At 39.1% G+C, this 16,967-nt stretch overlaps 1 protein-coding gene across 2 annotated transcripts in view; it reads left to right on the top strand.

Annotated features, from left to right (window-relative positions):
- Positions 1–16,967, top strand: part of celf5a (cugbp, Elav-like family member 5a) — a 268,110-nt gene that overhangs the window by 130,466 nt on the left and 120,677 nt on the right. For both annotated transcript variants that reach the window (XM_065246530.2, XM_065246529.2), the window contains exon 3: positions 15,718–15,766. In XM_065246530.2, coding sequence (XP_065102602.1) covers positions 15,718–15,766 — 49 coding nt within the window. The remainder of the gene's footprint in view (positions 1–15,717; positions 15,767–16,967) is intronic.

Here is a 16,967-nt window from a genome sequence, read left to right as displayed (position 1 = left end):
CCATCTTTAAAGTGGACTACTCCTTTAAGTTCTTGCTGCTGTTCCAGGTTCAGTGTTCTCTCCAACATTACATAACCAATCAAATTTCACCATTAAGTTCTTGCGTTTAATGAAGATCGCAGATTGGCTAATATGAGCGTCAGTCATTCCTTGTTGCCGTGCTACGTTGGTACGTGAAGCACGAAAATATGAAAAGACGAACCGCGAGCATGCTATATTTTCTATTGTAATCTTAATCATTTTACCTCTAATTGTTAAATTATTATTGCTATACTATTTCAACAGCATTTGGGTATTAATTTAGGAATCTTTGCAGCAAAAAAAAACCACACATAAAATAGAAGACCAAATTGGTTTTTTTTTCAATTATCTTTCTATTGATTTTTAACATTTTGTTAACATAGCAGACAATAAGAAAAAGGAATAAAATTACAAGAAATAAAAATGAATAAATAATAGTAATAAACAAAAACAAAACAAAATATATATATAGCAAATTAAATCAAGTCGGTCCATGGTCACAAATCACTATTCATTACAAGTTATGTAAACATGCCAAACCCTGTTATGACATGGTAGCGTCAGAGGTCCATAAGCGGTTCCCATATCCTTCGGAAGGCGTCTCCCTTATTTTTTAGGGTGTATGTGCGTTGTTCCAGTCTTAAAGTTTCATTTAGGATTCGTTTAAACAGTTTAAATGATGGGGGTCTTTGTTGGTTCCAACTGAGCAGAATGCATTTCTTTGCTATATAGGAAATTATGATAATTCTTTTCCTGCATGTGTTATCCAGTGTCTTGTCCAATTCCGTACCAAATAGGTACAGTGTTGGTGTAATGTCCAGCGGGGTTTCCACAATCTTAACAGTTAGATCATGTACCGCCTTCCAGAAATGTTTTAATTTCCTGCATTCCCAAAAAACATGCATATTTGACCCAGAAGACCAAATTTTAAATGCTGGCCATAGGATGTGTAAAGCCTGGTGGTGGTGTTTTATTTTTAATAAAATAAAATTATTAACATATACGTTGTAGTTGTGGTGCATTTTAATTTTTGGATGGATGCGCCTAAATTTTTGCTGGTGCTCCTAACTCTTTAAAGTTGGGAGCACCTTTTATGCCTTTTCTGTCTCAGTCTAGAGCTAAGAACGAGAACATGTTTTTGTGTGTCTTACACAAAATACAGGAAATGTGACATTTTGTAGTTTAGTACTAATGTAATTATACCAGCACTATCTCATGACAATTAGGACGTATTTTACTAGATGGCTATTTTTTATTAATTCATACGACCACATTTGTACAATTTTGTACGATTAGCTGTTAGCTTTGCGAAGTTGGGGTTAGGGGTTTCGTTGTTTTTTTATAATAATTGACTGTTTTTGCACAATTAACTTTGTATGAATTGATACAAATTAGCCAACTCGTAAAATATGTACGAATTCTTGATAAATCAGGCTGAATTATATCACCAGAAATAACCGTAGTTGTTTAATGATTAAAAAATCATAATTTTAAAAACAGCTTTCATACATTTTCCAATATTATACATCCCAGATTATCAATGTGGACATATAGTTTTGATAGTCACTGTATATATCAATACAAATAATGCAGATATGTCGTTTTCTGGTTCACTCACCGCTGGCAGATGTGGCAGAAACCGGTTTTTGGAACCGGTAGTCTTGTGTTGACAGTTTTATGAGGACACAGGAGTTGATAAGATGCTTGCAGCTTTCTTTGTTTGTTTTCAATGCACTAGGCAGGAAGTCTAGACGCAGCCGAGCGCATTACCATTATTGCATCATCGCTCATAGCAGATAGGATGAATTGCTTTGAGCAAATGCCACTTTTGGCTTCAGGTCTCTGGCTTTACCGCGCTCTCTCTTTCCCTTTCCATCTGTCTATCCTTCCATCTTCTGCCCGTTCCCCACGGGCCTTTTCTGTCCACACCTGACACTTGGTTGACTTGCATCACTGGCTCTCTCTCTCTCTTTCTTCCCATCCCCGGCCTCTTTTCTTCTCATTTTGCTGTTGTCATCCCTCGAGATCTGCAGGGTTGAGGGAGGTTATGCGTGGCGTGGGGAGGGTGGCAAAAATAAAAGGCCAAAAATTGCAAGCTGGGTTGGGTTGCTAATAGGTTATCATAGCGCTGAGAAGGCGTTGGCACACTCAAGCTCTGTAACCCATTAAAGAAACGTCAGCTCGGCATGGGTATGCCGGGAATTATGGGTCACTGGCCGGGAAACGGTGCTGGCCACTCATTGGTCAGAGGAGCACCATGTAATCTGTCACAATCGTGTAATGGTGCTGACAGCGCTGGGAGAGTCCTCTTCTCTTGGCCACGGCAGGTCATAGAGAGCGGAGCAGAACGCTGTGAAGTTTCCTAAATGCTGTATTAGCACATACTAAAGAGATCCTGTAGTCGGGAAGCTTTGGTGTGTCCTCATAATTGTTTGTGTGCATTCATCATCCTTAAGTTTGTTGCCCTAACATTCATATTTGTTAACTGGTAATGCGAGATCTAGCTGAGAGAGCAAAGCTTTTTAAATGCTTATGTACTTGGCATTACACAAACATTATATATGTGTATATAAAACGAGTATATTGTATACGTAAATTGTTTGCATAAGCATGTTTCTGCATGCACATATCATTTAGCATCTGTAATGCATAACGTGAACATTTTCCGGTAAAGCAATTGGAAGCCCTTTTTTAAATCCCCTGCTTTTAAGGCCCTCATCAAAAGACTTTGAAGACAGAAGAGCGATTGCCAACATTTCGACATGAAACGGCCCGTTTAATGCGCTCTTCAGATAAATAAGTCCTACAAGACAAGGTTGGGAAAAAAATTGCGAATCCGAAAAGATCAAAACAAACAACGTGGCGCGTCTCGGTAATTTGTTGACGGATTTTTCCCTACAACTCTTCCAAAGCCTTATGTTTTCCTCCAAAAAGCACAGCGATGGCTGCTTTGAGCTCTGAACGCCTTTGCCGGAGAGATGTCTGGGATAGATGCCCTTCCCCTGATAAAAGACCACGGCAGCTGTGAAGTCAGGGAATCTGTTTTGTGCGCAACCTTTCTTTCTTTATCTCACATTGACACTCGGGTGACTGGCTTGCTGAGTGTTTGTAGGATTAGATATTTTTTCGTACGGCTTTTATTTGTTCTTTTTGATTTTTTTGCGAGGCGGACCTTTTATCCACCTTCAGTTAAGACAGCGTTATGGCTGGTTTCACTCCGAGAGGCGTGTAGATGTTCAAACAGACGCTGTCATCCTGAAGGTCTTTTGTAGGATCTTGAATGTGTGTGTGTGTGTGAAAGGTCAGAAGCTGTGTCTTGTGGTGAGAACTTAGGAGGTTAAAGGAAAAGATTTCATCTGGACCGCTGACCTTTGAGAGATTTTAAGGGATGTTGGGTGCAGTTGGTGTGACGTACGATAAACTGACATTAGTTGGACGTGGAGGCTACTTTGTCCTTTTTACAGACATTACTGTAGATCTATAGTAGGGCTGGGTATCGCGACCAATTTGGTGATTTGATTCTCTTTTTTAATGGTTTCAAATTAAATCAGTCTGATAGCGATTAGTTATATTCAGTGGGGCCGGTGACTTCTTTTTCGAGGGCGCTTGATGCGAAGTTCGTCACAAAATGTATGTAGCCCGTCATGTGTGTGATTCCTTTTTACAAAGTATGTGTTTTGCGCATAGAAAGATCCTGTGTGCATCACGTGTCTTGTCAAAATAAGTGCCTGCTGCAGACGGGTCTAAAGGGTTTATGATAAAAGAGACGCTCGGGTTTGCCAGATAATCGCATTATGCGTAATCAGTTTACTGTTAAGGCAGTGTCTTGCGTGTATGCTTGCACATGGTTCACATGACGCAACAAACACATATTTTGAAAACGCAAGCAACACACATGACACTCCGAACACTTATTTTGAATTTGCGCCTCTCGGATGAGCAGTCACGAGGAAAGACCTACATGAAATGCATAGATCCAATAAACTGTTACACACGTGTTTACGTTAATAACAGACTACATTTACGTGAATAAAGCGGCATTTTGAAATAATTTTGTGTAAATATTTCCATTCAAGCGCAAGGAAACATGAATCCAGTATTTTTGCGCTGCCTGAAGCCTTGAGATCCGGCTTGCCGGGAACTTCAGACAGACGCAAACAAAACTTCTTAAACAGTGCATGAGTAGCGCTGTTTAACGTCTTTTTTTGCTTAAATATTGTTGTATGTTGGCGCCTACAAAAGATTTCCGTGCAATTTTTTACATCACTCTTAAACTGGTGGTCGTCTTCTTCCGTTAAGTTTTTTAGTTTACAAATTCCGCCATCTAAATAGGGAATCGGCATGGCCCGAGCGCAACTGGCTTTTAAAGGCGATGAGAGCTGAGACTTTAATTTGTTTATTGGACGTTACGCCCAAAACACACCCATTACTCATAACGAGAATCGGAACAACCATTTTAAACTGTGCGCTAGACGCACAAACCATTTTTCCCGTCGTTAAATTAGCAAAATGGATTCGCACACGCCCGTTTAGACTGTGCAGTGTGCGCTTCAGACAATGTGCTTATATCGTTAAAATAGGGTCCTTAAAGGTACATTCCATTTTCCAGCACCCCTTAAACATTTGATTCTTACCATTTTGGAATCCATTCAGCTGATCTGTGGGTCTGGCGCTAGCACTTTTAGCATAGCTTAGCACAATCCATTGAATCTGATTAGACCATTAGCATCACACTAAAAATAACCCCTAAAATAGTCCCCTGCTATAGAAAATAATCAAGGGGAATGTTTTCGAGCAGTGCGTAATATCACTACGCCTGCTGCAGCCATGTTACCGCAGCAAATAGTATAGTTCCTAGCCATATCTGCATAGAAAATCGCAACTTTTAATTTTCCGTTGGGTTAGTACACGATGTTACTACAGAAGAGTCACGTTTTAAATAGGAAAAATATCGAAACTCTTTGATTATTTTTTAGCGTGATGCTAATAGTCTAAACAGATTCAATGGATTATGCTAAGCTATGCTAAAAGTGCTAGTGCCAGACCCGGAGATCGGCTGAATGGATGCCAAAACGGTAAAAAATCAAATGTTTAACGCTAGGGGAGCTGGAAAATGAGCATATTTAAAAATAAGTTGAGTATCCCTTTAAATTGGCAAGGACTAAAAGATGTGCAAATGTTCAACGTTCGTGACAATGTTGCACAGGTCCATGCAGGCAAGTGACTGTCCCAAGAATCGTTCACGTTTGCGCATGCCATCAGGCTTTTTTACGAGCCGTGCCGGAAATAAAATACCCAAGGCTAAAATGTAAGTTCATATATTTAAAGTTTAAACGAGGTATGCATGATATTATCAGCACGTCAATTATCCACCGCTAATGGCTTGTAAATTAATTATCGGACAAATACGGAAAATTACGCCAGCTCGCATGTTTGTAAGGAGTGCTATAGAGATGTCAGTTAAAGATGTAGACTATTAGATGGTCACAATTATCATGTACCCACGATCAAATTTTACAGAAAGATCATGTTACAGTGTATATTATATGGTTTAACAGCGTGACACACGGTAAGATGGTAAAATACACTCGTCAGAAAGACTTGGGGTTGGAGACTGTTTATAAAGTGTGGTGTCAGTGGTCGAAGCAACTGCAGGTACATTTGACCTCTGGTATTGTGTGCATTGGAGAAAAGCTAAAAGAGTTTTCGACTTCAGACGCTTGAGATTGACAGGTCGACGCAGTCGATGCTCTTATCAGAGCTTTCACAGAGGTGCTGAGAGCAAAGCACCTCACACACACACACCTCTCTCCATCCATTTGCTCTCATTTTTCTTTCTTATTCTTTTCCTCTGAGAGGCTCTGGCAAACAAATGAGTCCACCACTAAATCAGAATTTAAAGGAACAGTTCGCCTAAAAATTAATAATAATAAAAATTATGCCAACTCTTGGTAAATTTCCGAACTTCTATAGAGAAATTGAATTTCTAAAGTAAATGGGGACTGGGGCTTTCAAGTTCCAAAATAACAAAAAAGCACTACAGTCGTATCTTAAAGGGGACATATCATAAAAATCTGACTTTTTCCATGTTTAAGTGCTATTATTGGGTCCCCAGTGCTTCTATCAACCTAGAAAATGTGAAAAGGATCAACCCAGTAACTTGGTTTTGGTAAACAATTCTCTGCAAGCATGTGAAAAATAGCTCATTGAAATTTGGCTCCCCTTGTGATGTCAGAAGGGGATACTACCGCCCCTTAATCTGCACTATCCAACCATAGCCCTGCAATTTAGTGCAGAGATCAGCTCATTTGCATTTTAAGGCCACACCCAAAAACGGCACATTTTTGCTCACACCTACAAAGTGACAATTTTAACATGCTATAATAAATTATCTATATAGTATTTTGAGCTAACATTTTAAATACGTACTCTGGGGACACCAAAGATTTATTTGACCTCTTAAAAAAATCTTGTGAAATGTCCCCTTTAAAAGCGGCCCATTTGACTTATTTACCATATTTCACATACACTTTAGTTCTTCGAGTTGTTATTTACAGAAACTCTTCCCCCTCTCTCTTCTGCTTTCATCTCATGTACAGTAGATTTATTAGGCCAGCTGCGGCCAGCGGCTGTCACCGCGCAGCACACTTTCAAATCAATAATTGGAAATATTAATTATCACAGTCGGGATGCTGCAGTCAAAAGGTGTTTATTTCCCTATTAGGAATAACAGAGGACAAGGGGCTTTGATGACCTGCTAATGCTAAATAATGATCTGGGAATACTGTAGGCTGTTATCTCACTGTTAAACTCCAGCCAAATCTCCTGCATTCCTTGTTTATAATCAGACAAGCAAATATTCATTTTTGTTGCAGTTAATATATTAAGTTTGAAAAAATGGTTCCTAGTTGTCACTGGGGGCGGTACTAAATGCATTGCAAGGCAAAACACATCGCAAACTAGGGTTTACCAGCATTCAGGCCTTAGTGAGAATCTGTTGGGAATGTGTTTACCAATGCGAAAGAACAGAAAAGACTGATGCAAAACAGCTTTTGAACACACAACCCAGCAGGTGGGCAAAGCTTAAAGTCTGTTTCCTACGACTCTACAAGCTGGGACTCCAAATACCCTGACTCCAGTCACCTGGAAAAGTTAACCGAACAGTGTACTTTAAAATAAATGTATTTTAGGTTAGCTGCCACGGCAAACATGGGATTGTGAGCTGTGTTTTCCCATCCCCTGTTTTATTAATGCATAAAAACAAAGACCCTGATTCGAAAAAGCACCGCAAAGCATTCATTCAATGCGCGCTGGCTGTTCGTCCCCGTGCAAACCGTGACGGAGCGCCGTAATGCAAATACCAGAATTATTTCGCATTCATCATAGACGAGGGCGACAAGACGCAGTCCCGATTTGCTGGAAGCAGCTTGTTCTGAATTTCTATCTACCCCAGCACAGCGGTGCCTAATCAAACATCGCTACAGGAGAACAGACTGCCTCTCAGGAGAACGCCTGTCTCATATCCCCCACTGTATTTTGTTTACCCTGTTTGATAGCTCCCCCTTTTGAAAGACAGATGCACGGCAAACAACTTGATTATGGAGTATTGTGTGTTTAAGGGAAAGAGACAGTGTTGCTATACAGTATCTAATTCTGTCGGAATTCCGCATGCCGGGTCGGAATTTCGGGACCCGAGGGCGTGTCGGAACGCATGCATCATCCCAAACGAGACGTGGCTGACGTGCTCCTGTTGGGACATGGGGATTTGAATTGTTCCGCTGAGTTTAAACAACAGATTGGCAAACGCAGGGACGCCGGCGCTTTCGCCTCGGGCGGGAAACGTACAAGCGCGCGCTCGCACCAGCGTGAGTCCATCAGCATATGTGGGGTGGAGTCACGGTGCTGGAAATGCCACTCAGCCGGGAAGCAATCTTATCTGGCAGTTGCAGGCAGTGGTTTTGCTCTTCTCCTGCACCACATCCCACCCTCTCCCCATTCCCGTCTTTTCTCCAAGACCTCAGTACAGTCACCGTTGCCTGCATGGGAATCTATCACAATTAGGACACGTGTTGTTTTTGTGCCAGGATTGCAGCGAAAAAGCAAACTCGCTCGTTTTATCTTGCGTAGGGAACGGTTTTGTATAAAGGTACAAAAAGCATTGTAAAGTCTCTGAGGAGAGACACTAAATGAACGGTTTCCCTGACGACAGCACAAGTTTATCAACTGCTGGTCTGTTTTTGTCCCTGTATTTGTAAAATAAATGCCTAGGGATGCACAATATACTATTGTTGGCTGATATTAGAAAATTTTCTGTACTGGATATACAATAATTGAAATTAGATCACTTTTAGCCATCTAGCACTAATTTAAGGATCGTGAAAGTTGAACCCTTCAATATTTAACCCTTTAAGAACACTTTTGAAGAGCAATGTCCTGTGTTTTGTTGTATGAATGCAATTGTATTGCATATTTTGTTGTGTGCTTGTTTTGTGTGTTTTATGCTTCATGCAACATTTTCATTTTTTTTTTTTTTAAGGGACACACTTTTTTAAAATATGCTCATTTTCCAGCTCCCCTAGAGTTAAACATTTGATATTTACCGTTTTGGAATCCATTCAGCTGATCTCCGGGTCTGCCGCTAGCACTTTTAGCATAGCTTAGCACAATCAGTTGAATCTGATTGGACCATGAGCATCACGCTAAAAAATAACCAAAGAGTTTCAATATTTTTCCTATTTAAAACTTGACTCTTCTGTAGTTACTAAGTATACTATACTAAGACAATACTCTCATTTTGGTGTAATAATCAGTGACTTTGCAGTTGTAACATGGCTGCAGCAGGCATAGTGATATTACGCACTGCCTGAAAATAATCCCCTTGGTTACTTTCAATGGCAGGGGGATTTTTTCGGGCAGTGCGTAATATCACTACGCCTACTACAGCCATGTTACATCAACAAAGTCCTTGATTATTACGCCAAAATGAGAGTATAGTCCTAACCATATCTGTCTAGAAAATTGCAACTTTTAATTTTCTGTCGGTCTTAGTACACGATGTAACTACAGAAGAGTCAAGTTTTAAATAGGGAAAATATCGAAACTCTTTGGTTATTTTTGAGCGTGATGCTAATGGTCTAATCAGATTCAATGGATTATGCTAAGCTATGCTAAACGTGGTAGCGCCAGACCTGTAGATCAGCTGAATGGACTCCAAAACGGTAAAAATCAAATGTTTAACTCTAGGAGAGCTGGAAAATGAGCATATTTTCAAAAAAAGTGGAGTGTCCCTTTAAGATTATATGAACTTTATCTATATTATTGTGGTTGTAGTGTAGATGCAGTTGTACAAATATTCATAAAAAAATATTTTTTGTTGTGTTTTTGTGGGTAGGTTATTGTTTTTAGACCATTTAGAAAATTTAATATGGACTATTTATTGCTAAAAGCAATAGCATGAAAGTAATTATATTATATTGGAACTGGATATAATTTGTATAGTAGTGCATATAGTTTATCGTAAATGCGCATGTGTGTGTCTGAAGTGTGCTGTAAGAAGTGAGGAAAAATGCAATAAACCGAGTGCCGACTATACTAAATGTACAAGGGAGAAGTACATTGCTCCAAGGAAAACAAATAGACCATTACGGCAGCATTTTATGGCCATGACAGTGACTGGTTAGGGATGAGAATCCATAAACCCTATCCGAAAGTCCAATGCGTTTGAAATACATCTCACTGATGGTGTTTACAGATGTGGGGCAGTTGTGAAAAAAAGGCAAATTGTATCCGCTGCATTTCCTTGTAAAACACAGTTTTTTATTACGAGGTATTGCATTCAATGGGTTGCATGCATATTGCGACGTGTTTAGAAATGCATTTATTCTGTCAGTGGACCACATTTTGACAGTCTCGCTTTATGTTTTATGTCAAACGATTTGTTTGGGATGGTGTATTTCGCAAATAGCCTCAGTTTGTTTTTTTTTATTTACGCCGGAGAACTTCTGAGAAATGCTGTTTAGAAAATTGAAACGACTTGCGCAAAACAAAAACATCACATTGCGTTATTTTAAACAGTCAGCGGTTGCACCCTGGGCCTTGCTAACTTAAGAGAACCAGTGTGTGCGCAAGACAACGCGACTGAACTCTAACCTTCAAAAGAATTACATCTTTTTTCCTTATACCCAATGTACAAAGACGTAGACCCTGCTAGTTATTATTTACGAGGGATAAATTTATGGAATAATTTCTCACAGGAAGGTTATTCGTTTCCTCAAGGTGAAAATGGATACGTTTAACACTTAATGAATCTGGCCTGGGCCACTTCCTCATATATCAGCATGTTATTAAGGCATTTTAAAATCCCATTATGGTGTTTCTCCTTGAACAAGTCATGCTTTTATGGGATTGGCCTGTCTTTAAAACTGACCTTTTCACTTCTCCCCCCGCAATTGGACGGTAAAAGAAAATATGTTGAGGATTGAGAAAAACTGTTGATGCTGGCGCCTCTCAAACATTTTCTTGGCCCTTGAGTTGCAATCTGCATGTGACAAAAGTCACTGCAGCATTCAGAAAGGCTTAATTTCAGGTTACAGATGGCTGGGGAAGCAGCAAAGGGCGCTTTGCAAATTTGGATAATCTGGTTGCAAATCTCACGGCAGCTCTTGGCCCTTTTTCATTCAAACCGGGCCTGCTGTGTTGCTATTAGCAGTTCGTTTTGGATCGATAGAAAGCTCCCGCTTGGATTACAGTGCTGAGGAATGGATGTTATAAAGTCTAAAATAGGCCTTAAGGACAAAATCTGTCCAGTTTTTAAAGAATTAAAGACACAGTTTTCCCAAAAAGTAAAATGTAGTAATTTTCTCAACCTCATGTCATTTCAAAACTTGTATGACTTTATTTTGTTGAATGTGAAATCTTACGGTTTAAAGATCTTTCAAGCTGTTGTATTCTACACAGGGAATAATGGATGGTGACCATGGGGAGTCCACATGCAAAAAAAGTGGTTCACATTAGAAACCTAAAGAAATGTACCCTACGAATCAATTTTTTTTTATCCAAGGTGCATTAATATTTTTTTCTAGAAAGACCCGACCCAAGACAAACCTGGAAAAATTAGACTTGAGTCCGACCCAGTAGCAATTTTTTTTAACCCAACTGGACGCGAATGTAAATGCACTGACGTGTGTGCAGTCTGCAGCCCCGCACGCACCAGTCAGACAGAAAGAAACCCTGGTGGCCTCCGACCAATTTGGCCAGCTACTCCATTTATTTTCATTTGTTGTTTGACGACGACACTAAGGTAATCGCTAAAATGTGTATTTAAAATTGATTGACAGGTCTGGCTTACAAAAAAAGTATAGACCACCTGCCACATGATTTCGCAGGCGCTCTGGGCAAACAGAGGAGGGGTTGGAAAAGGACTCGATGGACACACGCTAGATAGTTTTCGGGTTTGTTTGGTGAAAAACATTCATTTTAAATTACCCGAGACCCAATGCCGCTATTACACTCGACTCGTCTCTTGACCCACGGACCTCTGTTTTTTTGGATCTAAGTGACTGTAAAGACCTCTAGGGCCAGATTTACTAAACGGGGCAAATTAGCGTAAGAGCGCTATTCCAAAAAAATGGTGTTAGGAGTGGTAATATTAGCAAGTTAGTTACTAAAAAGGTGTAAATTAAATAACACAGGGGCAACAGCTGATTTCCATAATGACCAAACCAATCTACTAAGAGCAGCGCAAGTTAGTTCAGGTTCGCAAATAAGCAGAGCTGATGAGTGTTGTTAACGCGTTACAGTAAAGTAACTACTTTTTTGGGTAAAAAGTAGTGTAACGTGCTACTACTGAAAATTTGGTAACGTAACGTAGTTCATTTTGCAATTCAGCGCAACGTTACTTTTGGTTAGATTTGACAGCGACACTGCCATCGGCGCGCTTGCGCAATAGTCACAAGGTCCACACACATGACAGAGGCTGGTATATGATTTTATTTTGGCTAAAATGTCTTTGCCTCCAAGCTGTATTATGCCATTTTATTTTATTTTATTTTATTTACACAAGCCATCTACATCAAGCCATTTTTAAGTTATCTTTTTTCTGTTGGATTTAGATGAGGCATGTATGTTTTATTTTGAGACATATGAACCATTTTGAGGTTACCATGTTGTTCCTAAGGAACTTATTGATATTTTTATAATAAAGAGCACAAAAGAAATACCTGTTATGTCCTTCATAGTATAACTTTATTTAGGCCTACACATATAGAAATAGATATTGGGTTCTGCCCAAAGTCAAGCAACATAAAAGTAAGGTAAAAGTAACGAGTAACGTAAAAAGTTACTTTCCAAAGGCGGTAACTAAGTAAAGTAATGGATTACTTTTTTAAAAAGTAACGAGTAACGAGCAAACACTACTTTTTTAAAGTAACTTCCCCAACACTGCGCCTGATGCGCTTGAGTTCAGCACCACGGACATCACAGCTAACAAAGCCATAGCACACTAAAAAAAGGTTAACAATAAGTTTTGAAACACCTGGTATTGTGTGACTTCTCCTAATGACTCTTCTTTTATTTCCTTCAGCAAATATAAAAAAATGTCTTGGCAAACAAAATTTTGGAATAATATGTTCCTCTGGCATTCCAAAAACTGTTACAACTGTTACTGTTACAATCCTCGGCCTTGTACCATGCGCTCTCAAATGCCTCTTCTATCAGCTACAATTTTAGCGATTTCAAGCGCAAAATGATTTTGAAGCTTTTTTCGGCTTATAATAATGCCGGAAAAACTTGTAATATCACACCCGCAAACATGAATAAATGACCATTTAAATAGTGTCCACCCATAAATATTGCGTCTGAAAGGGAAACTCCTAGAAATGCATATGCAATGATGTCAGTCACTAGACCACACTTTTTCAGCGCTAATTATCCACTGCACGTCTTTAGTAAATCCAGACAGTCATTATTTAACAACAAAATTATGGTTTGCGCTAGAGCAAGCTGTTAGTATATCTGGCCCCTAGTCCAGTACAGATCTGCTGTTTGGGATGTGGCTTCCAAATCTTTTTAAGCAATATGATAGGCGTATGACCTTTGTGTGAGGAACAGACGATGTGTGATATCTATTCGGTTGTTAAAGGTAGGGTAACACATTTTGAAAAATGCTAACGGTTGCCGCCTAGCAATCAATTCCCGATCCCACCCTCAAGTCAAATCGCCATCCAAAGTCACGCCTCTTACAAAACACATGAACACGCACAGATCAGATGGTCACATCTCATGTCTCATTCACCAGTAAGAAAACTTTGCAGTACAAAGTCGAATAACACTTCCAAAATAACCAAACAACTGGTTTACATCAGAATTAGTTTAAGCACACGTTCGGTTGTGTAGACGTAGTAACTATATCGTTACGCTAATCCGTAAACGAACACAAATTTCATAAGCAACACAACGTTTCATCAAAGTAGAATATCTGAATCCATCTCAGTACAAACATATCGCGTACCTACGTTACCAAAATAAACAGTGCAACGACCCTTTCAGACCCTTTGCCTCCTGCAGCTGTTTCATTTCGTGGTAAAGCAGTAAAGTTACCGATGTTAATTTGGGTTTTTGCTCTTGCTGATCCAGGCAGTTTTTGCTGTTGTTGTTATAAAAGATGTCTTTCATTGTGTGCCTCCTGTGTAGGTTGTCAATTCAGCAGAAAAGTTTGCTGTTCTCACTGTTTACAGACAGGAGGTGAGCGCACGTGATCGCGCCGATGACGTATGGTGTCTGCGTGGACTCGCTGCGCGGTGGGCATTCAAATTACGCTTACATATGAGGGACAAAAATGGAAACGTCCGTTCAGACCAAAATCTATGATTTGTTGAACATTTTTTGGTCCTACGCCTTTCACAGATGACATAAATTTCTACAAACACAGTGATTGCTATCAGGATGTGAGGAGACTTTTAACCAGCATAACAAAAAATGTTTCAGGATCAAATCTGTTACCCTACCTTTAAGTGAAGACGTAAGGAACACTGTTTCCGGGTCCAACCCTCCATTCATTTCAAAAGAGGATATTATTTAAACAGCCGATTATGAGCACTATTTATTCATGTCACACATTTAAGCGAACATTTTATAAACTCACATGTAAACTGCACTCTCAGGCTCACAGAATCAAAGACAGATATACAGAAACAAGCAGATTGATCATTCTGTGATAAATAAATATGTCTTGTTTGTGTTTCACAGAAGAACGTTATGTAGTTTTAAAAGACACAAGGGTTAAAAGAAGACCGAATTGGCTAAAATATCTCTTTAAGTTCCTTTTATTGTTTAACTATAAAACTCTTTATTATTCAACAGAATTAATCAGTTTTCAGGATACTTACATTTTACCAACAGTACTAAACAATATAAATCATTTTGTAGTTTATTTCATTGTTTTGAGACATGAGATTGCAATAATTATTGCAATAACAGTTTTATATAACAATACTTAACACTTTCTGTTACTGTACTTTTTCTAAAAAAAAAAATACTTTTCTCACTTACAATATTCTGCTCTGTGTTTTACATTATATATCCAGGTAGGCGTAAATGGAAACACAGACAAAGTCTTTGAACATCCTTTGATGCTGCAGCAAAATCCTTTGAATCCTTGAACGACGGACAGACGAAAAACAAACAAAACGAAATCGGTTTCGCCCGACTCTGTAGAATACAAACAGCAGCTGAGAATACTTCAGACTTTACAGGGATAATCTAAAAAAAATTGTTGCGCGAAACACACAACACAAAAGCTGTGATGACAGAGGCTTCTAATCCAACAAATGCCATTCTTATCAGGCTTTAGTAGATTACTGTGGGCTTCTAGCAACAGAATCCCTCCGTCCCAGACACTTTCCACAGCCTGAGGGCCAGAGATCAATAGAGATTCATTGATCCTGCTTCCTCTAGTGGTTGCCTTCACTTTAATTGTTGTTGCATTTCACTTGTGCCGTGCCGCCACCCATAAATGCCGTGACCAAGCGAGCCGCAAAAGCAAATACAAAAACGCTCACTGATCGCACATAACCAATTAACCACAGGATTTTATCTCGGGGTATGGACAGAAGTACTGGCTTTGGTGTTTCAATCGGACATTATTTAAATAAATAGCCATCATATTTACCATTTTTGAAACTATTAATTTGATATACTTTAAAAAGAGTGTCTATAAGCTATAAGTGTGCTTTTCTGGCTATAGACGGTTTCATCGGGCGCACGTGATACACGTCTGGATCCGAACCTTACTTCCGGTTTTGTTTTTTTAATGGTCTGACTAGTTACTAAACTGATCTCTTGAACGAATGCCTCGTCGAAAATAACAAATGTTTTGGTTTCCTAGGTAATCTTTGTGTAGTTTTTTTTGCTTGTTATATAAATAAACTACGTTTAAAGAACTTTGTTGTTATATATTCTTAGCGGAGTTTACCGGAAGTTACGTGCAGACCGCGACAGCCGCTTGTTTATGTTGTTACTGCTGAAACGGTCTATAATGGGATCAATTGTAGTCTTGCTTATAATCGGTATTAAATGTATAGTTAGTTTTATAGTATGCACAATGCAAAAAACTTTGCGACAAAAGGCATCTCTGGCACAATTTTGTATTTTGTATGTGTACGTTTTTCATCTAATCCCATGTGCTTTCTCTTTTGATAGATGACCCGACCCATCCAGGTGAAGCCAGCTGACAGCGAGAGCCGTGGAGGTAGTGTCTTGATTTTTTTGCTATTACCTTCACCCACTTTTTCATGTATGTTAATGGTGCACAATTAATATTTGACCATTTACCGGATAATCTTTCCTACTTGCTGTATGTGCATGTGATTTGCCTCTCGTATCGGATGCCAATCTCTACCTGTAAGCTATTAAAAATATGAATACCTCGATACATTTCAAATTAATAATTGCCAGTAGTACAATATAAAGTGAAGCGATGGTAATCGTACAGCACTAATGCATGTGCTCTACATTATTCCTGCTCACCTGCTTTCCTCTCTTCTCAACTCTGTCTGTCTGATGGATGTCCAGATTATTCGTTTTAATTAAGGAGGCCGTGGTGCTAGTGAACAGAAAGGAAGTCGCTTCTGCTGCCTGTCTAACCTTCTTCCCCTTGCCAAATCCATTAACCACATACTGTAAATTAAAAAGTAATTAGCTTAGATATTGGAACGGGAGACCTAGCCCTGAACCCTCCGACTTGATGTCTGGTCAAATTTAGGAGCTTATTGTAAACAAAGGGTGTAGGTGCCACAGGGCCGGATGTTGGGGAAAGGGAAAGATGGGCGGATGCACAGCAAAGTGCCAACAATCAATTATATTGAATGACATTCGCCAAGATAATTTACTTAGCGTTCAGTCTGTAGCATGTGGTCTGACAATTAGTGTGAACAGACCTGCACGTATGTTGAGATGCCTACCCACGTCACAAGGGGGTTATGTGGTGGTCAAAGAGGTCTTGACGGTTTAAAGGAATAGTTAAAAAAAAAGTTGAAAATAGCCCATAATTTACCATCCTACTGTATGTGTATATGACTTCCTTTCTTTAGCAATACACAATTAGTTAAATAGTTATCCTGACCTCTCCTAGCCTTGTAATGCAATTGAATGGTAAAATACAATTATATTTTTGTAAGAGAAAACTATTCGTATTTTATGCTTATTTAGCATTCATTACGAAGCGTATTAATGTAAACTAACCATAATAGCTGTAGATAAAGATACATTTCTGAGAAACAATTCATATTTCGAGCATATTTAGCGTTCGTTATGACGTGAACAGTATGTATTGTAAGCTAACCATAACATCTCTAGATAGCGACGCATATGTGAGAAAAAACTATTTGTATTTTGAGCGTATTTAGATTTTATTATGACGTGTACAGTATGTAATGTAAGCTAACCATAAC

This window comes from Paramisgurnus dabryanus, chromosome 24, assembly GCF_030506205.2.
Source record: "Paramisgurnus dabryanus chromosome 24, PD_genome_1.1, whole genome shotgun sequence".
Lineage (NCBI taxonomy): Eukaryota > Metazoa > Chordata > Actinopteri > Cypriniformes > Cobitidae > Paramisgurnus > Paramisgurnus dabryanus.
Note: the sequence above shows the minus strand (reverse complement) of the source record. Positions and strands in the feature narration are given on the sequence as shown.